Source organism: Aquarana catesbeiana, linkage group LG03 (genome assembly GCF_042186555.1).
Source record: "Aquarana catesbeiana isolate 2022-GZ linkage group LG03, ASM4218655v1, whole genome shotgun sequence".
In the NCBI taxonomy this organism is placed as follows: Eukaryota; Metazoa; Chordata; class Amphibia; order Anura; family Ranidae; genus Aquarana; species Aquarana catesbeiana.
In genome coordinates this window covers 655,598,658-655,617,674 of record NC_133326.1, presented here as the reverse complement: position 1 = coordinate 655,617,674, position 19,017 = coordinate 655,598,658, and the positions used below count along the sequence as shown (strand labels likewise).

The 19,017-nt window shown below is 42.1% G+C and overlaps 1 protein-coding gene across 7 annotated transcripts in view; it reads left to right on the top strand.

The window, feature by feature from the left end:
• CACNA1A (calcium voltage-gated channel subunit alpha1 A) overlaps positions 1-19,017 on the top strand; it is a 363,579-nt gene that overhangs the window by 74,170 nt on the left and 270,392 nt on the right. For all 7 annotated transcript variants that reach the window (XM_073622743.1, XM_073622741.1, XM_073622739.1 and 4 more), the window contains exons 4-6: positions 4,494-4,646; positions 8,023-8,210; positions 14,344-14,447. In XM_073622743.1, the coding sequence (XP_073478844.1) occupies positions 4,494-4,646; positions 8,023-8,210; positions 14,344-14,447 (445 nt within the window). The remainder of the gene's footprint in view (positions 1-4,493; positions 4,647-8,022; positions 8,211-14,343; positions 14,448-19,017) is intronic.

Genomic DNA, 19,017 nt, shown 5'->3' with positions numbered 1-19,017 from the left:
CCATTACATTTTATGTGACCTCTCAATAAATGTCTTGACATTTCAACAAGCATTTAGGCGTGCTGGCCCATACATTGTGCATCTCCCTAGCAGGGACAGAGACAGCAATAAAACTTTAGGAATATTGCTATAGGCAATAGACAAACATCAAGTGTTTGGAGTCCTCCTCGTGTAGATGACAAATTCACATCAACGTGCAAAGTGTACCCGCCACCACAAAGAGTGCACGCTTACCAGCTAACACAAGCTGGCTCGCTTGTGGTTAATACCCAGCCAGGGCCTTCATCTCCTGAAGTGGAAAGCAGCGACTCTGACCAGAACAGCCTCCAAACACCACTTATAGGCGGGTGGATAGTGTTAACACAGAAACTCAAAAGAATCCAGGGTCCTCGATTCTCATGATCACGGTAGCCCAAAGAAAGGAAAGATGGCTTGCCATATGTAAAACCAGACTGGTAATTCATTGTATAAAACAGTAACACTTACATAGAAGTAATGTAATACAAGCATGGATGGTAAGCCGGCCAGCTGCCCCAGGACGGCGTCAGACTTGTGACGAAATGCGTTGGGAGGAGCAACGTGCTGACGACACCGCACTGTTCAATGTTCCGAAGGAATGGGTGTTCGTATCATAACCGGCCAGCATACCATCTATGCTTGAATTACGTGACTTCTATGTAAGTATTACTGTTTTATATAATAAATTACCAGTCTGGTTTTACCTATGGAGAGCCATCTTTCCTTTCTTTGGGTTTCCGTGATCATGAGAATCGAAGACCCTGGATCCTTTTAAGTCTCTGTGTTAACACTACCCACCGCCTATAAGTGGTGTTTGGAGGCTGTTGCGATCAGAGTCGCTGCTTGCCAATTCAGGAGGGAAAGGCCCTGGCTGGTTATTAGCCACAAGCGATCCAGCTTGTGTTAGCTGGTAAGCGTGCACTCTATGTGGTGGCGGGTACACTTTGCATGTTGGTGTGAATTTGTCATCTACACGAGGGAGGACTCCAAAAACTTGATGTTTGTCTATTACCTATAGCAATATTCCTAAGGACATATTTGTTTATGTTGATGACTTTTTTCTTGGGACTCAACAACCCTTAGTGTCGACTCATGCATTGTTATTTTTCACCATTGTTACACTTTGTCACATATTAGTTTTGGTATTAGAGCGCAGCTCTCTTAATATAGTGTCTATTTTTTGTGTATATCTCACCATAGAGCTGCTGCTTTTTTTAGGGTTTTAGGACACAGTTTATTTTTTCTACACAAGCAATAAAACCTGACAGGGGTTCCAACTTTAAAACTCTAAAAAAAAATCTCTATCTAAAAAAAAGACAAAAAAACAAAATGAGCTGGCCATGAATATACTTTTTTTTGTTTTGGACAGAGTGGGGAAGGAGTAGAATCTCTGTTGGATTTATCTCTGCAAGGGAAAATTGAAACTGACAAATATAGCAATAAAAAGCCGACTTCTGCCCTCTCTACTTTACTGTTGGAGATTTTTCCTTACTTTCTGTCTGTCAAAACTGTAGTCACTGGGACAGGAAGTGATGGAAAATCTCTCAAACAGAACCGCAGCTCGCCTGATCAGATGCAGGTATATATAGTGTAGCGCTGATTAGATGATAATTTTTACAGATTTCAAAAAGATACCAAATAATTATTCATAACGCCATGCATTCCCTAGTAACAACAAGGAACTCCAATAAACATCTATTGCGTATAAAATATAAAAATAAATAAAATACAAGGTATATAAACTAAGAGTCCCGCATAGGTATTGGGGTTATACACCCCGTGGATGTCAGACTCAAGGAAGTGGTATATAACAAATGGATCCTCAGTATGGAAGCAATGCAGGCTTACCGGAACTGTTGGACTCAGAGAGACATATGTCACCTGAGTCAATAACGCTTGTATTGCCACCATGCAATGAAATGGGGTTTCTCAATGGGACATTGTGGAATCCAGATGTTATTCTAGGACTCTCGGCAGACCTCTTCCATACGTGACCCGATATCGAAATGGCCCATATAAAGTAAAGAAAGTGGCCACATAGTATAATACCGTTTTTAAAAGTAAATTTATTGAAAAGTAAATTTATTGAAAAGTAAAACACTTACATTATCCGTATAAAAAAGCGCTTGTAATAAAATGGTGGCAGGCAGTGGAGTCTCCACTGCCTGCCACCATTTTATTACAAGCGCTTTTTTATACGGATAATGTAAGTGTTTTACTTTTCAATAAATTTACTTTTAAAAACGGTATTATACTATGTGGCCACTTTCTTTACTTTATATGGGCCATTTCGATATCGGGTCACGTATGGAAGAGGTCTGCCGAGAGTCCTAGAATAACATCTGGATTCCACAACGTCCCATTGAGAAACCCCATTTCATTGCATGGTGGCAATACAAGCGTTATTGACTCAGGTGACATATGTCTCTCTGAGTCCAACAGTTCCGGTAAGCCTGCATTGCTTCCATACTGAGGATCCATTTGTTATATACCACTTCCTTGAGTCTGACATCCACGGGGTGTATAACCCCAATACCTATGCGGGACTCTTAGTTTATATACTTTGTATTTTATTTATTTTTGTATTTTATACGCAATAGATGTTTATTGGAGTTCCTTGTTACTAGGGAATGCATGGCGTTATGAATAATTATTTGGTATCTTTTTGAAATCTGTAAAAATTATCATCTAATCAGCGCTACACTATATATACCTGCATTACTGACAAATTTCCTTGTTTTGTTGTGTGAGCTGCTATCTGTACAAAGTGAGCGCAGTGTCTCTTGAGATTTTCGCCTGATCAGATGGCTGGAGCACTCGAACCCGGAAGAAAGACCGGGTGAAGATGGAAGCCCTGTCAGCGGTGACAGCATGCCGCTGGAGGGCTTCATTCTAAGGTAAGTATTTTGCAATGTGCTAGTGATGTGATGCATCTTTACTCCCATACAGATGACCACTATTTTATCAAACAGGTTGTGTAAATAAGAAATAAAACAAAAACAACACAAAAAAAAAAATATATATACACAGTATCTCACAAAAGTGAGTACACCCCTCACATTTTTGTAAATATTTTATTATATCTTTTTATGTGACAACACTGAAGAAATGCCACTTTGCTACAATGTAAAGTAGTGAATGTACAGCTTGTATAACTTTGCTGTCCCCTCAAAGTAACTCAACACAGCCATTAATGTCTGCCACTGGCAACAAAAGTGTGTATACCCCTAAGCGAAAATGCCCAAATTGGGCCCAAAGTGTCAATATTTTGTGTGGCCACCATTATTTTCCAGCACTGCCTTAACCCTCTTGGGCATGGAGTTCACCAGAGCTTCACAGGTTGCCACTGGAGTCCTCTTCCACTCCTCCATGATGACATCACGGAGCTGGTTGATGTTAGAGACTTTGTGCTCCTCCACTTTCCATTTGAGCATGCCCCACAGATGCTCAATAGAGTTTAGGTCTGGAGACATGCTTGGCCAGTCCATCACCTTTACCCTCAGCTTCTTTAGCAAGGAAGTGGTCGTCTTGCAGGTGTGTTTACGATCGTTATCATGTTGGAATACTGCCCTGCGGCCCAGTCCCTGAAGGGAGAGGATCATGCTCTGCTTAAGTATGTCACAGTACATGTTGGCATTCATGGTTCCCTCAATGAACTGTAGCTCTGCAGTGCCTTCAGAACACCTGCTCCCCATTCACACCTGAGACCTTGTAACACTAATGAGTCACATGACACCGGGGAGGGAAAGTGGCTAATTGGGCCCAATCTGGACATTTTCACTTAGGGGGTGTACTCACTTTTGTTGCCAGCACTTTAGACATTAATAGCTGTGTGTTGAGTTATTTTGAGGGGCAGCAAATCTCCCCCATGAGAGGTGTACTTACTTTTGTGAGATACTGTATATATATATTCAGTACATTTCTACAATGCAAGCACATTTTCCAATGTTTTGTCCTGTTAAAAAACTAAGTACGGAAACTTTACCTGTTAAATTGCGAGAAATTTAGTCTGTTACTAACTTCCTGTAGTGAGCTGGCAACGCTGCCTCTGCGGCACTAAAATACAAAGCTGTATTGTCAGCCCCACCCATTTCTCCCCTGTTGGACTGCAGAACACCTCCCCTGATATGTTATGAAGAATAGGAGAGGGGGAGGTGTTCGGTAATGCTGTGGCAGGAAGACAAAACTTGGTGAAATGTACATGCATTGCATAAAAGTTATGAAGTTCTTTTTTTTCTGCCTAGACATACACTTTAATCTCCAGTCCGGCTCTGGAGTCCCAATAATACTAATAATTCTAACTCTTGGTGAAATCTTGCACTATAATGAATCCTCAAAACAGTTGGTCTTCTGTCTGTAGGTCTTGCTGTTTTTTTACCCTGTAGGGGTAAAAGAGGGTTTTTATTTTATTTATGTAGTTAATGTTGTGACTGACGATGTTGACACTTTTATGTCATTGTCTTTGTTCCCTTTAGGTTTACAAGTGGTCCTGAAGTCTATCATGAAAGCCATGATCCCCCTGCTGCAGATTGGGCTTCTGCTGTTCTTTGCTATTCTCATCTTTGCTATCATTGGGCTTGACTTTTATATTGGCAAATTTCATAGTTCCTGTTATGAAACCTATGGAGGTGAGATGGCTGTTACTTCCTTGATTGATATCGCACCCGCAGAATCCTTTAAGAAGTGTATGCAAGAAGAACTTTCTATGTTGAATAAAATAACAATTAAATGTATTGCTTTTAAGTCTGAAGTGGAAGAGTCAAACCCCGGTTCATACAGGGCCGACTTGTCAGGCAACTTAGCCGCCTGACAAGTTGCGCTCCATTCTGTACAATAGAACTGTTCTAATAGGGACGATTCAAGTCACTCCGACTTAGAGAAAAGGTTCCTGTACTACTCTGAGGCGACTTCGGAGCGGCTTGCACTGACTTCTATACAGAAGTCGTTTTGCAAGCCGCGCTGAAGTCGAGCTGTATGTGGCGGCTTCAAAGTCGTCTGACTTTGAAGCCGCTAATGTGTGAACCGCCTCTCAAAGTATTAGGCTTCTATGGGCAACACTTTTTCATTTAGAGCCACTGATAAATGAGGCCCCTTGGAATTGAGCATAGGGGCGCAGTTAAAAGCCCAAATGGGTTATATATTTGTGCAAGGCACTGTGCGAGCAAGCAGTCATATTTGCTCATTTCATATCCGACTCAGTTTCCTGCTTACCAGTGTTTCAATACTTTTCTCTTTTAGTGCAAGTCTATGGGTCATAAGTGACTTGATTAAAAACAAGATGCTTTATCATTTTTAATTCAGATGATATACACCATGATTAAAGTGAACCTCTCATAAGAGACATACAGTGGTGCCAACTGTTTCTAAAAATGATAGTTGCTTGGTTGCTTCTTATTCACAGACTGGAACAAGTATGCAGCAGGTGAAGTCAGAAATTTAGATCTGCATATGTCAGCAACTCAAAAAGTTTTGAAGCCAGAGTTTAGAAGGGCAGCTAAGCACTTAAAGGACAGGTGAACCTTTGTGTACCTGTCTCCCAAAACAAACTCCCTGGTCCTGAGCAACCCTGTCTGTTCATCTAAATACGTGGAACAATAAAGTAAATGTTACTAAAAAAAACACTACATATATCCCTAAAGTTAAAGAAAATCATTCATTGGGTTTAACACAATTCAACGTATAATACAGATACTCCTCGTTTAACGACTTACCTGTTTAACGACCACTCGAACTTACGACCAACTCTCCCCACCCGAACAACGTGATATATATCATTGTTGGGAAGCACAACCCGTTAAGACCATTATGGACTGTTCCATAGGAGCTGTTTCTTAAGGACCTGTTGGAAAACCTAACACGTTAAGACAGTTATGAACTGTTCCATAGGAGCCGTGTCTGAAGAAGGGTGATATACGCCCTTTAGGCGCAAAGCGGTATATGTTGAAAGGCAACATGGTCTAATGTCATATTTCTGGAGTTTCTCTGTCAATGTTATTGCGAAATCAGTAACCGCCCGCGAATAATATTTATTGTATCAATTACTTCAATCATTGTGTTGTACAGTACAGAATTTTCGTTTGTGTTCTGTAGTTATGCAAATTAAAACAGTGTTTTTGAGCTGGAGTTTTGTGTTTAGCCCTTTTTTTTCACAATACAGTACAGTACAGTAGTAAAGAATGCTTAAAATATTGATTACTTGTGGCTCCTCGTTTAAACAACCAATTCATTTAACCAATTGGACCCTGTTGTTAGAACGGAACCTGGTCATTAAGTGAGGATTACCTGTAACCTGCTCCATGCTATCTGCTGTTAAGGATCGAAGTAAGCTTTTGTGGACTGAAAAAAAGGGAAAAGTTTACCCAATCATATTACAAATATGCACCTCAATATGTATGAGCAGCCAAAATGTTTGGATAGGGTTAAGAAAGATTAAAATATCCGTTGGGTTTCTGCTGCTTTGTGGGATTCCATCTGAGAGCTTTTCCCCCAATTACTGTCATATTGACTATGGTTTCCCCAGACAGGAAGTGAGTAGGGAAAAGAGCCACATGTTAGCTTTTCAGTGCTGTTAGTGTCCCTACTGCAGATTTTTGCTCACTTCTTGTTTGGAGAAATCATTGTCACAGTGACAATAAAGTTGGTCATACATGTATAGGTCTGCAGGCTAAAGGAAAGAAATCAGATTCCTTTATATATGCTAACAGCCAGGGAGTCACCCCTTGTCACTGCCCCCTACCCACCTCTGAGCACCGTCCCTTGGTTCCGACCCCTACCCACCTCCCAGTACTGCCCCCTTTAGAGAATACAGAACGAAGTAACATTTGTGGTGCTGAGTACTTTGTATGGGATTTGTCAATGATAACAAGAAAAGCCATAAAGTAGATCCCTTGCAAGCAGCAACAATAGCCCCCCCCCCATCAACAACGGATCCCCTCAGCAACAATGGACCGCTTGCAACAATATACCCCACCTTCAGCAACAATAGACCCCGGCATCAAAAACAAATCTCTCAGCAGCCAGCATCAATAGACCTTCCAGTACCCAGCAACAATAGACCCCTCCCTTAACAGCAGATCTCTCCTAGCAACAACTGACCCCCCCAGCAACATAAGACCCACCCCCAGCAACAATAGATTCCCCACCAGCAACAATTGCCCTCCCCCAGCAACAATAGACCTCCCTGCAAAATGGATCCCCTCCAGCGACAATAGATCCCCCAGCATCAATAGACCCTGCAGCACATTCCAGCACCCCATGCCATTACATACATTCAGTGCTGAAGGTGCTGGAACTGTGTTCTCCTGCGTTCCTGCTGAAAAAAAGCCCTGCTAACAGCACATTTGGACAAAACCCCTTTCTGAGCTATTCCTCCATCCATGCTAACAGTGGAGGGATTCCTTCATCCTCACTAACAGCACAGATGGACAAAGCCCTCTTTCCGCCAGCTGTCACTGTCACAAATGTTGATTGAACAATCGACTTTTGGTGAACAGAACTGTTCCAGTAGAGCCATAGACTGCTTGAATTTCAGCTGGGCCAGCGGAAATTGGCCAGAATTGGAGCAGTGCATGGTTAATTGAGAGAAAATCTCTCTAATGGAGCCTTGGATAGCATAAAAAAAACTTTGGCTGGACATACACTTTAAAGGGTTGCTTTGGCAGAGGTTAAAGGTTTTCGTATGAAATATAAAGGTATTACTGTTCGAATTATATATCCAGTCCTTATAGCCTCAGTCTCAGCTATGGTGCACAGTGAATAGCTGCCACTTTTGCCACTGATTATGGGTCTTAGAAACCCATGTAGCGGGCCATATACCCTTACATTTGTTACAAACGTTTAATCAACCAATAGGGGAGTGTTGCTAAGTTTCAGCCATTTACTATAGTATGGCATTAAAAAAAAACTTTTTTAGACCTAACTGTCTTACAGCTATGTGGTGTTTTTTGTCATTGTCTTTATCATTCTTGGCCTTCCAAATGAACAGAACACTATGTCTTTCTACAGATGAACTCAAGATTGAGGGCCTGTGTGGGAATGACTCCTCGTCGCGCAGGTGCCCCAATGGAACCACGTGCTATGACAAGTGGGAGGGACCCAATAATGGTATCACCCAGTTTGACAACATCCTGTTTGCGGTACTAACTGTATTTCAATGTATTACTATGGAGGGCTGGACAGATATTTTATACCATGTAAGTACAATTATTGTGTACTCATTTTCATTGAGCTCAAAAACAATTGCAATCCTACAGATCCAGGATTTAGAACACTGTATATATTTTAGCATGATATAAGTCGAATTATCTGGGGCTGTTTCTACAAACTGGGGGGGGGGAATGTTCTCCACATAAGTGGAGAGTTTGCCCATAGTTTTCAGCTACGGTACTTGTCGAAAATTTTAATGCAGAAACTCATTAGGCCACTAAAGGCTTTTGGGAAAAACTTCCTTTTTATCACAGTTTTTAAAAATAGGCCTCTTGTATATGTAGAGGTTCAGCTAATGTGTTTTAAAATATAAAAAGTAAAATTGGTTTGTAGATTACATAGTATAGTAGAGCTGAAATGTCAAGGTTATACTCTGTTGGGAAATGATACAATTAAAAGTTTAAAGTGTGAATGGAGTTACAATAAATTTGAAAAAAAGAGAGCAATACGTGGCATTTCATTTGTCACCTCCGATCACCTCAAATAAGTAAATACCTATTTAAGCACATATTTCAACTTCATGGGTGTTGGATGGATTGTTAACAGTTTAAATGTTTTCCTCAAACTGCCAGCTTGGAGTTAGGGATCAAGGGAGTATGAAAAAAGTCAAAGTGATGACTCTGTCTTACTCTGGAATATAACAAGTCTAGCTAAACCTCAAAACAATGTAAACAGAGGTCAAATTTAGAATGACCAAGTCCAAGAGGTTGCACAAGGGTGAAATCCTGATTAGAAAATATATCATATTACACATTGCCACAGCAGGGGTCAGGCTTGGAGGCTAGGAGATAAAGCAGTAGAGAGGCTCCCACCAACCAATTGGATAAGTGCAGCAGCAGATCACCCTGGTGGATGACACAGGCTCACCCGAGGTGAGGAGTCTAAGCACTAACCCGTGTTCACCAGAGCTCTGGATGGTGGAGATGGGTTTTGCTGCATGCTAGTACCAGGTCACAGTCCTCAGTTCCAATCCCACCAGGAGTTGAGCAAGCCGGGGTCCAGTAGCAGATATAGTAGTTGGGAAACAAGCGGAAGGATAGTCAGTAAACAAGCCAAAGGTCAGTAACAAGTGGTCACAGGTTGGGGATTAAGCAGAAGTCGAGGAACAAGCCAAAAAGTCTGTAGGCATTATTAGACAAGTATAGACTGTGGAGAGTGGTTTCATTGGAGACTAATAAGGAGTGACTCCAAGGCTGTCATATTACAACAAAATCTGACCTTCGGGAACTGGAAGTTCAAAGCATGCCAGAGCTGAAGATATCTAAAGAGCATTTGCGTACCACTTGACCAATAGTCTTGCTTTGCTGAGTTTGCTTTGAGCTAGGAGTCTAGTATGAGCTGAAAGTATAGAAATCTTGCGTTGACCCACAAGACTTTTTATGAAAGTGGGGGAGCAAGCAATATGCTACAATTCTATGTAACAGAAGCACCCAGTAATAACAGCCATCAGGGTGGCAAATTAGGAAGTCAATATGGTCCTTCCGATACCCAACTCTTCATTTATAGACCCCCCCCCCCACACCCAGCTCTTCATTTATAGGCCTTCTCTACACCCAATTCTTTATTTATTCAACTACCTATTCATAGCCACTTACTACCCCCAATTATCCATTCATAGGCCCTCCTTACACCCATGTCTCCATATATAGGACCACCCTTACACCCAAATGTCCATCCATAGGCCCTCCCAACACTCAAATCTCTGCTCATAAGCCCTCCCTACAATTAACTCTCCCTACATCCAACTATCCTTTTATAGGTCCTTCCAATATGCCCTTTCAACACCTAATTCTCAATTAATAGGAACTCCCTTCACCCAATTATCAAGTTACAGAGCCCCTCTCTACACCCAACTCTCCATTCATAGGCCCTCCCAACACCTAATCCTCCACTCATAGGCCTTCCCTATACCTAACTCTCCGTTCATACAGCCTCCCTACATCCAATTGTTCATTCATAAGCCTTCCTTACAACCAACTTCCCATTCATAAGCCCTACCTTCACCCAACTCTCTATTCATAAGCCCTCCCAACACCCAATCCTCCACTCATAGGCCTTCCCTATACCTAATTCTCTGTTCATACACCCTCCCTACATCCAATTCTTCATTCATAAGCCTTCTTTAAAACCAACTTCATATTCATAAGCCCTACCTTTACCCAACTCTCTATTCATAAGCCCTCCCTACTCCAAACTCTGCATTCATAGGCCCTCCCTACACCCAACTCTGAATTCATAGGCCCTCCCTATACCAACACTCCATTCACAGGTCTTCCCAAACCCCTGGCAAGGAGATCATTCCTAGTGGTGTCAGGCAGGTGTGCGCAGGGTGAGGGTGGGGGTGGGGGTTTAAGGGGGTGGCCGGTGCCCTATCCAACATCACAGCTAGTGTTTTAGGAATCTAGAACAAAGTACTACATGCAAAATGTGTGATAGTTCTTTTTTAAAGCCTTATTAAATGAGAATGCCTTATTAATTGAAAAAAGATACTGCACAAAGCACAAATCACTGGTATCTTTTCTCACCTTTATTTTTCCTTTATACGGGCAATTGAAAATTAGCAGTGCAATAATTGACATGCCGGACATACAGTCCAGCACTACATAAACGTTCATATAGAGTAGTATATCTATACAGATAGATGCATTAGATAAAAATAACAATTGTGGGAAAATAAGTATCAGGGGAATCTGGTTCCAAAATAGGAAATGTCCCTACTAGGGATGGTACAGTTGGGAGTTAAACATGTGGCCTCCAGCTGTAATTTGTAGTAACTCCAGAGTTTAGGCCTCACTGTGGAATGGAGAAGGTGAGATATGATTTTCTGTGCACATCTAGCAGTGCCTGTGTGAGTGACAGCTGAGTCTCTCTCTGCTCAAGGGCAGCATCCTGATAGAAAAGGAAATGGTGCACCCCTCCCCCTCCTCCCCATTCTCTGACAGGAGAGCAGTTCTCTTTCTTAGGATGCTTTCTCCTGCCGCTTGTATTTTTAGCATCAAGAAATGGGCACAGGAACCTTTCACTGCACACGTAGATGAGAGCACCACCCCCATCTCCCTGCAGGGATAGGAGGGAGGAGGAGGCAACCCTCCCACAGCTAGAAACCTGAAGACTTTCATTCAGCAGTCAATGCTTTCCCCAGAAATGTCATCATGTACTCATCTCTGCTGTATTGTGCGAGCTTCATACTCCGATATTCCAATGTGCCTGTCATTGGTTTATTATTACATGAACCCCCATCTTATAATTGTTCTACATCTATCACCGATCTATATTTACATGCCCTGTCATCCTATACCTGTCCTCCTGTATTTGTCAGAGATCTATTATTACATGAACCATTATCCTCTACCTGTCCTGTATTTGTCAGAGATCTATTATTACATGAACCATTATCCTCTACCTGTCCTGTATTTGTCAAAAATCTATTATTACATGGCCCCTCATCCTGTAACTGTCCTGTGTTCATTAGAGATATTATTGTTGTATGAACTGTTATCCTATAACTGTCTTGTATTTGTCATTTGATTATCACATGATCCCACCCCACCCCTTAACCCATAACAGTTCAGCATATTACATGATCCCCTATCTTATAATTTTCCTATAGCTATCACTGATTTTTATTACATGATCAATCGCCCTACATCTGTCCTGTATTTGTCACTGATCAGTTATTACACGACCCCTTGCCTTATAACTGTACAGGATCCAGCGATGTCAATATTACTATTAAAAAAATGATCTCGTGACCCTGAACCCCCAACCTATAACTGTTATGTACTGGTCACTGATCTATTTTTACATGACCCATCTTATAACTGTCCTGTATCTATAACTGATCTATTATTACATGATACTTATAACTGTCCTGTATCTATAACTGATCTATTATTACATGACCCTTATAACTGTCCTATATCTATAACGGATCTATTATTATATGACCCTTAGAACTGTCCTGTATCTATAACTGATCTATTATTACATGACCCTTATAACTGTCCTGTATCTATAACTGATCTATTATTACATGACCCTTATAACTGTCCTATATCTATAACTGATCTATTATTGCATGACCCTTATAACTGTCCTGTATCTATAACTGATCTATTATTACATCATACTTATAACTGTCCTATATCTATAACTGATCTATTATTGCATGACCCTTATAACTGTCCTGTATCTATAACTGATCTATTATTACATGAACCTTAATAACTGTCCTATATCTATAACTGATCTATTATTACATGACCCTTATAACTGTCCTATATCTATAACTGATCTATTATTACATGACCTTATAACTGTCTTGTATCTGTAACTGATCTATTATTACATGACCCCCCATCTTAAAATTGTTCTGTATCTATCCACGATCTATTATTACATGACCCTTCATCCTATAACAATCCTGAAACTTTTATTACATGGCCTCTAACCATATAACTCACCAGTACTTGTCATGACCCCTCACCCTGTAAGTGTCCTACAACTATCACTGTATCTTGTTAGATGGTCCCTCATTCTATAATCATTCTGATTCTATCATTGAACTGTTATTATGAACCTTCAACCTAAAACTGTCCTGTATCTTTTATTACATAGCCTCTAGCCATATAACTGACCAGTACCTGTCATGACCCCGTATCCTATAAATGACCTGCACCTATCACTGTATCTATGGTTAGATGATACCTTTATTCTATAATTGTTCTGAATCTATCACTGATCCAGTATTACCTTCATGAACCTTCATCCTATACAGCAACTGTCCTATATCTATTGCTGACTGACCTATTATTGCTTGATCCCTCATCCCATACTTGTCCTCTATCTATCCCTGATCTGTTATCACATGACTTCTTATGCTATATTTATCACTAATATATTATTATCATCACTGATCTATTATTACATGACCCCTAAGGCCTTTTGCACACGGTACTGATGTTTGAGCATCTGCTTGTTTAGACGTCATTTCAGGCGTCTTTTTTGCGTTCGCGCATTCGCATGCACAAAACATTTCTAGGGAAAATGAATTAATATTTATGCTCATATGTGCATATTTGTGCACATTTGAGCGTAACAGCGCAAAAATACTGACCAGGAAAGCAGATTGTCCTATATTTTTTTTACTGAGGAATACTCTGCGCTTGTTTACGCACCTGTGTGCACAGGCACATTGTAAATAATGCCCTACATTTTAGCTCAGTAAAAAAAAAAAAATGCTGTACTGAGCTTTTTCAAGCTGCAGTGTACAAGAGGCCTAATACCAAAACTGTTCTGTCTGTTCTGTCTCCGATTTACTATTACACAATCTAATCTGTTAACCTTTGTTTATCACTGCCTTATTATTATCACTGATCTATTATTATATTCGCCATTGCCTTATAACTGACCCCTTTCTATTACTGAATTATCAATATGTGACTCCTGATCCTTTAACTGACATGTATCGGTTCAAATTTCTCACTATAGTTCTGAGTTTATAAATTATATTTTAAACTATTCATACATGCTTAAACAATATGTATTAGTTTTTAGAGCTAAATTGCATGCATTGAATGACAAACATACTCCATAGTGCTGAAGCTAAAGCACATAAGTCTTGACAGGAAAAGAAAGTAATCCTGGACGGCCGCACTCAGTGAAAAATAGAGCATCTTTAGTGTAACAAAAGAGCATAAAAATCCAAAATAGGTCACATCAGAGGTGGATAGTACAGGAACAACAGCTAACGCGTTTCACATCTGCTGTGAAACGCGTTAGCTGTTGTTCCTGTACTATCCACCTCTAAAGTGACCTATTTTGGATTTTTATGCTCTTTTGTTACAATAAAGATGCTCTATTTTTCACTGAGTCCGGCCGTCCAGGATTACTTTCTTTTCCTCATCTAACCGTGCAGAGCCAGCACCTATGAGGCTGAGTAGGGAGGGAGCTTTCATTCAGGTGTGTCGGTCCTGGGAGCGGCATTTCCCTTTGTAACATAAGTCTTGTCAGCCTGTATAGGTATCTTCTCGACTTGTGTATATACAGTATAAGTATGGTGAGGTGGCAACTCTAAGTATAAGGCAGCAGTTCCTTTTACCTGTGTTCTTCTCTTTGCAGAGTAATGATGTGTTTGGCAGTGCCTGGAACTGGCTGTACTTTATTCCCCTCATCATCATTGGCTCCTTCTTTATGCTTAACCTTGTTCTGGGTGTCCTTTCTGGGTAAGTAGAGGTGGAAATGAAGGAAAAACCATTGAATAATCTGTTACATTCAGCCTGGCACATCTTTCTGGGTTATGGTGATATAATCAGCCTACTACTGGTTGCAAATATGGACTAAATTGACTCTACAAAATTACATGACTCCCTACAAGTGGTAATTGACTAGAAATCACAATTTGGGGGGCTTGTAATGTGTGGGTGTCAGTTCTCATTTAAAGTTTGTAATGTCAGTGCTGACACAATGCAAGTGGTCGTTCAGGCCTCTTCAGCTTACAATCCTTCAGCAGCTCTGGGGTGGCCTGCAGTGCTCCTCTCAAATAACCTAACCTGATTCTGGTAACTGTAATGGTTGTCCTTGCTTGAGTCAACACACGCCTTGGAGTCTTCCCTGGCTTCCCTAGGTATGGCTACCACCTCTGTTTTGGAAGTGTATTCTGTGGCTATGCAGGAATTAGTTAACCAAATCTCTGCCTAGACAGCTGACACAGAACACAGGGGCTATAACAATATTTCTATGCCCTCTCCTTCAGATAGGGTTGCCACCTCATCCCTTTAAACCCGAACACATATGAATTACACAGGATCTGGGGCTAATTTATTGCAGATAAGGCACTAAATAAGTTTCATTACCCTCGTTATCAGCCACAGGACCTGTGTAATTCATATGTGTTCGGGTTTAAAGGGATGAGGTGGCAACCCTACCTTCAGAGTCTTTCTGTGATAGATAGCTACTGCAACCGTGGCACAGGCAGCTGTGGATGAAGAGGAGTCTCACTACTCCTATGTGGATGAATTGTGCCTGAGGAGCCTCAGTCTGCTGCCATAACCCTGGGTTTAAGGATACCTACTCCATCGTTAGTGCATACATGTTTAAAACAGGAGCTCCCTGCACCTGAAACCACCCCTGTTAGCAGTCTGGGCACCCTTACAGTTCCCGAGAAAGTCAAAACCTTTTCAGGACATTTACTACTGAAATCTATGTTGTATGGAGATTGGATTACTACAAATTATTTGTTCCTCCCAAATGCTTTACTGAGCAATATCCTATGGAGGTGGAGTGTACTAAGAAGTTGACTGTTCTCATTGTGGATCCTGCCATTTCTTCTTCAAATGAAAAGGTAACCTAACACCCTACCCACCTTCTGATGAAGCCAGAAAGAGGCTTGTTCCTAGCATATACTGCTATGACTGAAAAAGAAATCTGCTTTGTTATGTTTGGACTTAGCCCCCTTTCCTGGTCTGCAGCATGCTGGAGTTTCTATTCCCTGGTGGCTTACAGGCAGCTGCAACACTTTTAAATGAAGATTTGCAGCCATGGAGCGGGAGTGCCAGCAGTTTTAATTTGGTACCCATTTCTGCCTCCTTCTGTAGCAGGATCTGTCATGTGTGTCTGCCATTACATCTGTGCAGCCTCAGTTTCCCCAGCATCATTTTTGTTCTTTTTGGCGCTCTTTCCAAACAGCATGTCTACTTCCGGCTCCTGCAGTGCAATATAAAGATCATGGATGGTTCCTGGGTTCCAGCAGCTTACAGTGCCTAGCACAGAAAGCTTAACCCTTCCCTCTCCATGACAGTGATGGTTGTATGAACACCTTTGGGGACTCCTAGCATCACACATGGCAGATCATAGATGCAAAGACAAGGGATCAGAGCACCTTACCAGCTCAAACTCAGCATGGGGGAAGACGAAGGGGGAGTCATAGCCTCTCTCCAATGGACCCTTTTTGTTCTGTGCAATGCTCCCAGGTTAATTCTCTGTCTTTGTCCAGGAACTCCACTGCTCCACTGGGTACATAGTCCTCCTCCTACCAATCTAAAGAGGAGTTTCCAGCCATCATGTGTGATGGTCAGGGTCTTGGATCTATTGGATGTCATAGATTGCAGGGGCCGCTAACAGGCCCCTTAAGTTTATCCTCCAGAGTCTGTCTCTCACTTTACTCTTGCAGCTGATAACCTGCCCGAGGAGGAGATGGATATAGAAAAAGCCCCCTCTGTGCTCCTGGGTGATTTAGATCTGGATGAGATGCCTTCTGCTGAGATGCCACCAAAACTTGCCTGACATTAGAGCAGCTTTAAAAATGCCAAAGCCTACCACAGCCTTCCCAGTTCATATGCTCCTTGGGTCCATATGCTGTCTGACTTCATCCTAAAAATATTTTTTGTCCCTCCAAACCATATTGCTCAGCAATACCATATTGAGGAGGTTCTTCTTCAGAAATGTACAGTCCCCGTGGTTGTCCCAGCCATTTCTCGCCTTTGACAGTTCCTGTGGAAGATATTCCAGTCTTCAAGGACCTGATGGACGAAAGTTGAAAGCCATCTTTAAGGCTTTGTTTTCCCTGGTTAGTTTCGCAATGCAACATGTGGTTGCATATAGGCTTTCTGTCACCCCCTGCCGTCTGAACTAAGTGCATGGCCTAAGATCTTGGCACCATTTTAACAAACCCCTCTGTTCTCCACCACCTGGAGCTTTTGCCTGTGGCTTTACACTACAGCATATACAGATTCGTTGATACACTTTGCCAGATATTCAGGATGAGCTCTATTTATGTTCACATGCGAAGAATTTTCTAGTTTAAATGCTGGTCGCCAGAACTCACAAGTAAGAAGCATCTTCAGAGGATGCCCTTTGAGGGACAGCACCTATTTGGTACTTCGGACAAGTACATCAAGGAAATCACAAAGAATGCTCCCCTACACCAGAAAATAAGGCTTACTTTCCTTCAGGTAGGCATTCAGTTCCTGAAACTAGGACAAGTTCTTTTCACCCCTTTTAGGCCTCGAGCTTCAATTCTAAGCACTTCTGTCAGAAGACTTGGACCTCCAAACCAGCCAGGTCTGGGTGCAAGCCCAGGGGGTGCCCCCAATTGTCAGAATGAAGTAATGTGTATCAACCTTCTAATCTGCCTGGTCCCAAAAGATCTCAGATGTTTGGGTCTAAGAGTGCCATTTCTATGGACTACAAACTAGAGTTTCAGACCCCTCCAATGTGTCGGGCTGGGGAGGAGTGCACACTTGGTGCAGGGGACCTGGCTGTCAGAGGAAGCTTGACTTCCAATCAACATCCTGAAACTCAAGGCAGTTAATTTGTTCCTTCAATGCTGGATCTCTTGGCTGTGAAGTCACCCGACCAGAGTCAAATGGGTCACGCCACTCTCATCACATACCAACCTTATACATCATCCACTTCTCAGGCATGGAAAATTGGCAGGTGGAGTCATCTAAATCTGGGAGAATGATCTCTCCACACATAGGTAGTCCAAGGCCATACTCACAAGTGGAGGAACGTGGACCTACTGGTGCCTAGATTCAGGAACAAATTGGACAGGTCCATGGATCCTTGGGTCTTTGCATGGTGACTCTGTGGCATCAGATCCACCTGATCTACGCCTTTCATCTGACCTACATCTTCGTTCTCCAGAGCACTTCCTGAGCGTGTTCCACAAGAACAAGATAGAGGGCACTCTGGTGAGCACAATACTGGTTTAGGAGGATGTGGTGCTGTGACAAAATTAGACTCTTGGCAGACTCTCCATGGGCCTTTTCAGATCATTTGGACCTTCTGTTTCAAGGACTGGAACATCATCTTGCTTCTTGGTCACTGACTTCAGTGGCATGGCTGTTGAACCCCAGTTTCTGAGGAACAGGGTCTTATCAGAGTCAGTAGTCTCTATGCTCCTAAAGGCTAGGAAGTCACCTTCTCACAAAGTCCAGCATCGCATACTTTGCATAGTGCGAGACTTGAAATTCCATCCTAAGAAGTACTTTCTGGGACATATCCTGTAGTTTCTTCAGTGTGGTTTGGACTAGCTTCTGGCCTTGAGTAATATTAATGGGCAAATCATGGCTTCTGTTTCAGAGATCATTGGCCTCCCCTTCCTTAGTTAAAAAGCCTTTGTGTTGCACACATTGTTCCTGCTGTACTTTTCCCTGTGACTTCATGGGATCTTAAAGGTAAAGTATAGCCAAAACTATTTTGGCTATACTTCTCCTATGGGTCACATGATTGCAGTTCATTCTGTACTCCTGTGATCTGTTTTCAGCTGACAGCAGGCTAAAGCCCACTGTCCGCTGACATCACAGAACCAGTCAAGTCTCTGAAAAGGTCCCGACTAATTGGTCAGGATTCGCCCAGAAGCCTGGACCGGCACCAAGGTCAGCCTCTCAGCAATTCGCAGAGAGCCTAAGCCAGCTACTTCCGCCCCCTCCACAGCCCAGCGCTCCAGTAAGCACTGGAGGGGCAGAGCAGAGAGCTGGTGACTGACAGTCCCGGCTTTCTGCTCAGAGGGAAGGGGGAAAACTGAGCGATCGTGGTGTTTGATTGCTCAGTTCCCACTGCTGAGCCAGCGGGGGACAGATGCAGCATCAGATTAATGGTGCATCCCCCTAGGTGAGTATAAGGGTTTTTTTTTTCTCTTTGCCCATACTTCTATTTTAACCTCATTCTTTCTTTCTTTAAACACATTGAGGATATTCTCTTGTCTGATCTCACTCACAAGGTGGCCTTTCTTGTTGCTATCACCTCTGTGCAAAGCAACTCTTAGTAGCCTTATCTTGTTTTACTCAGGGA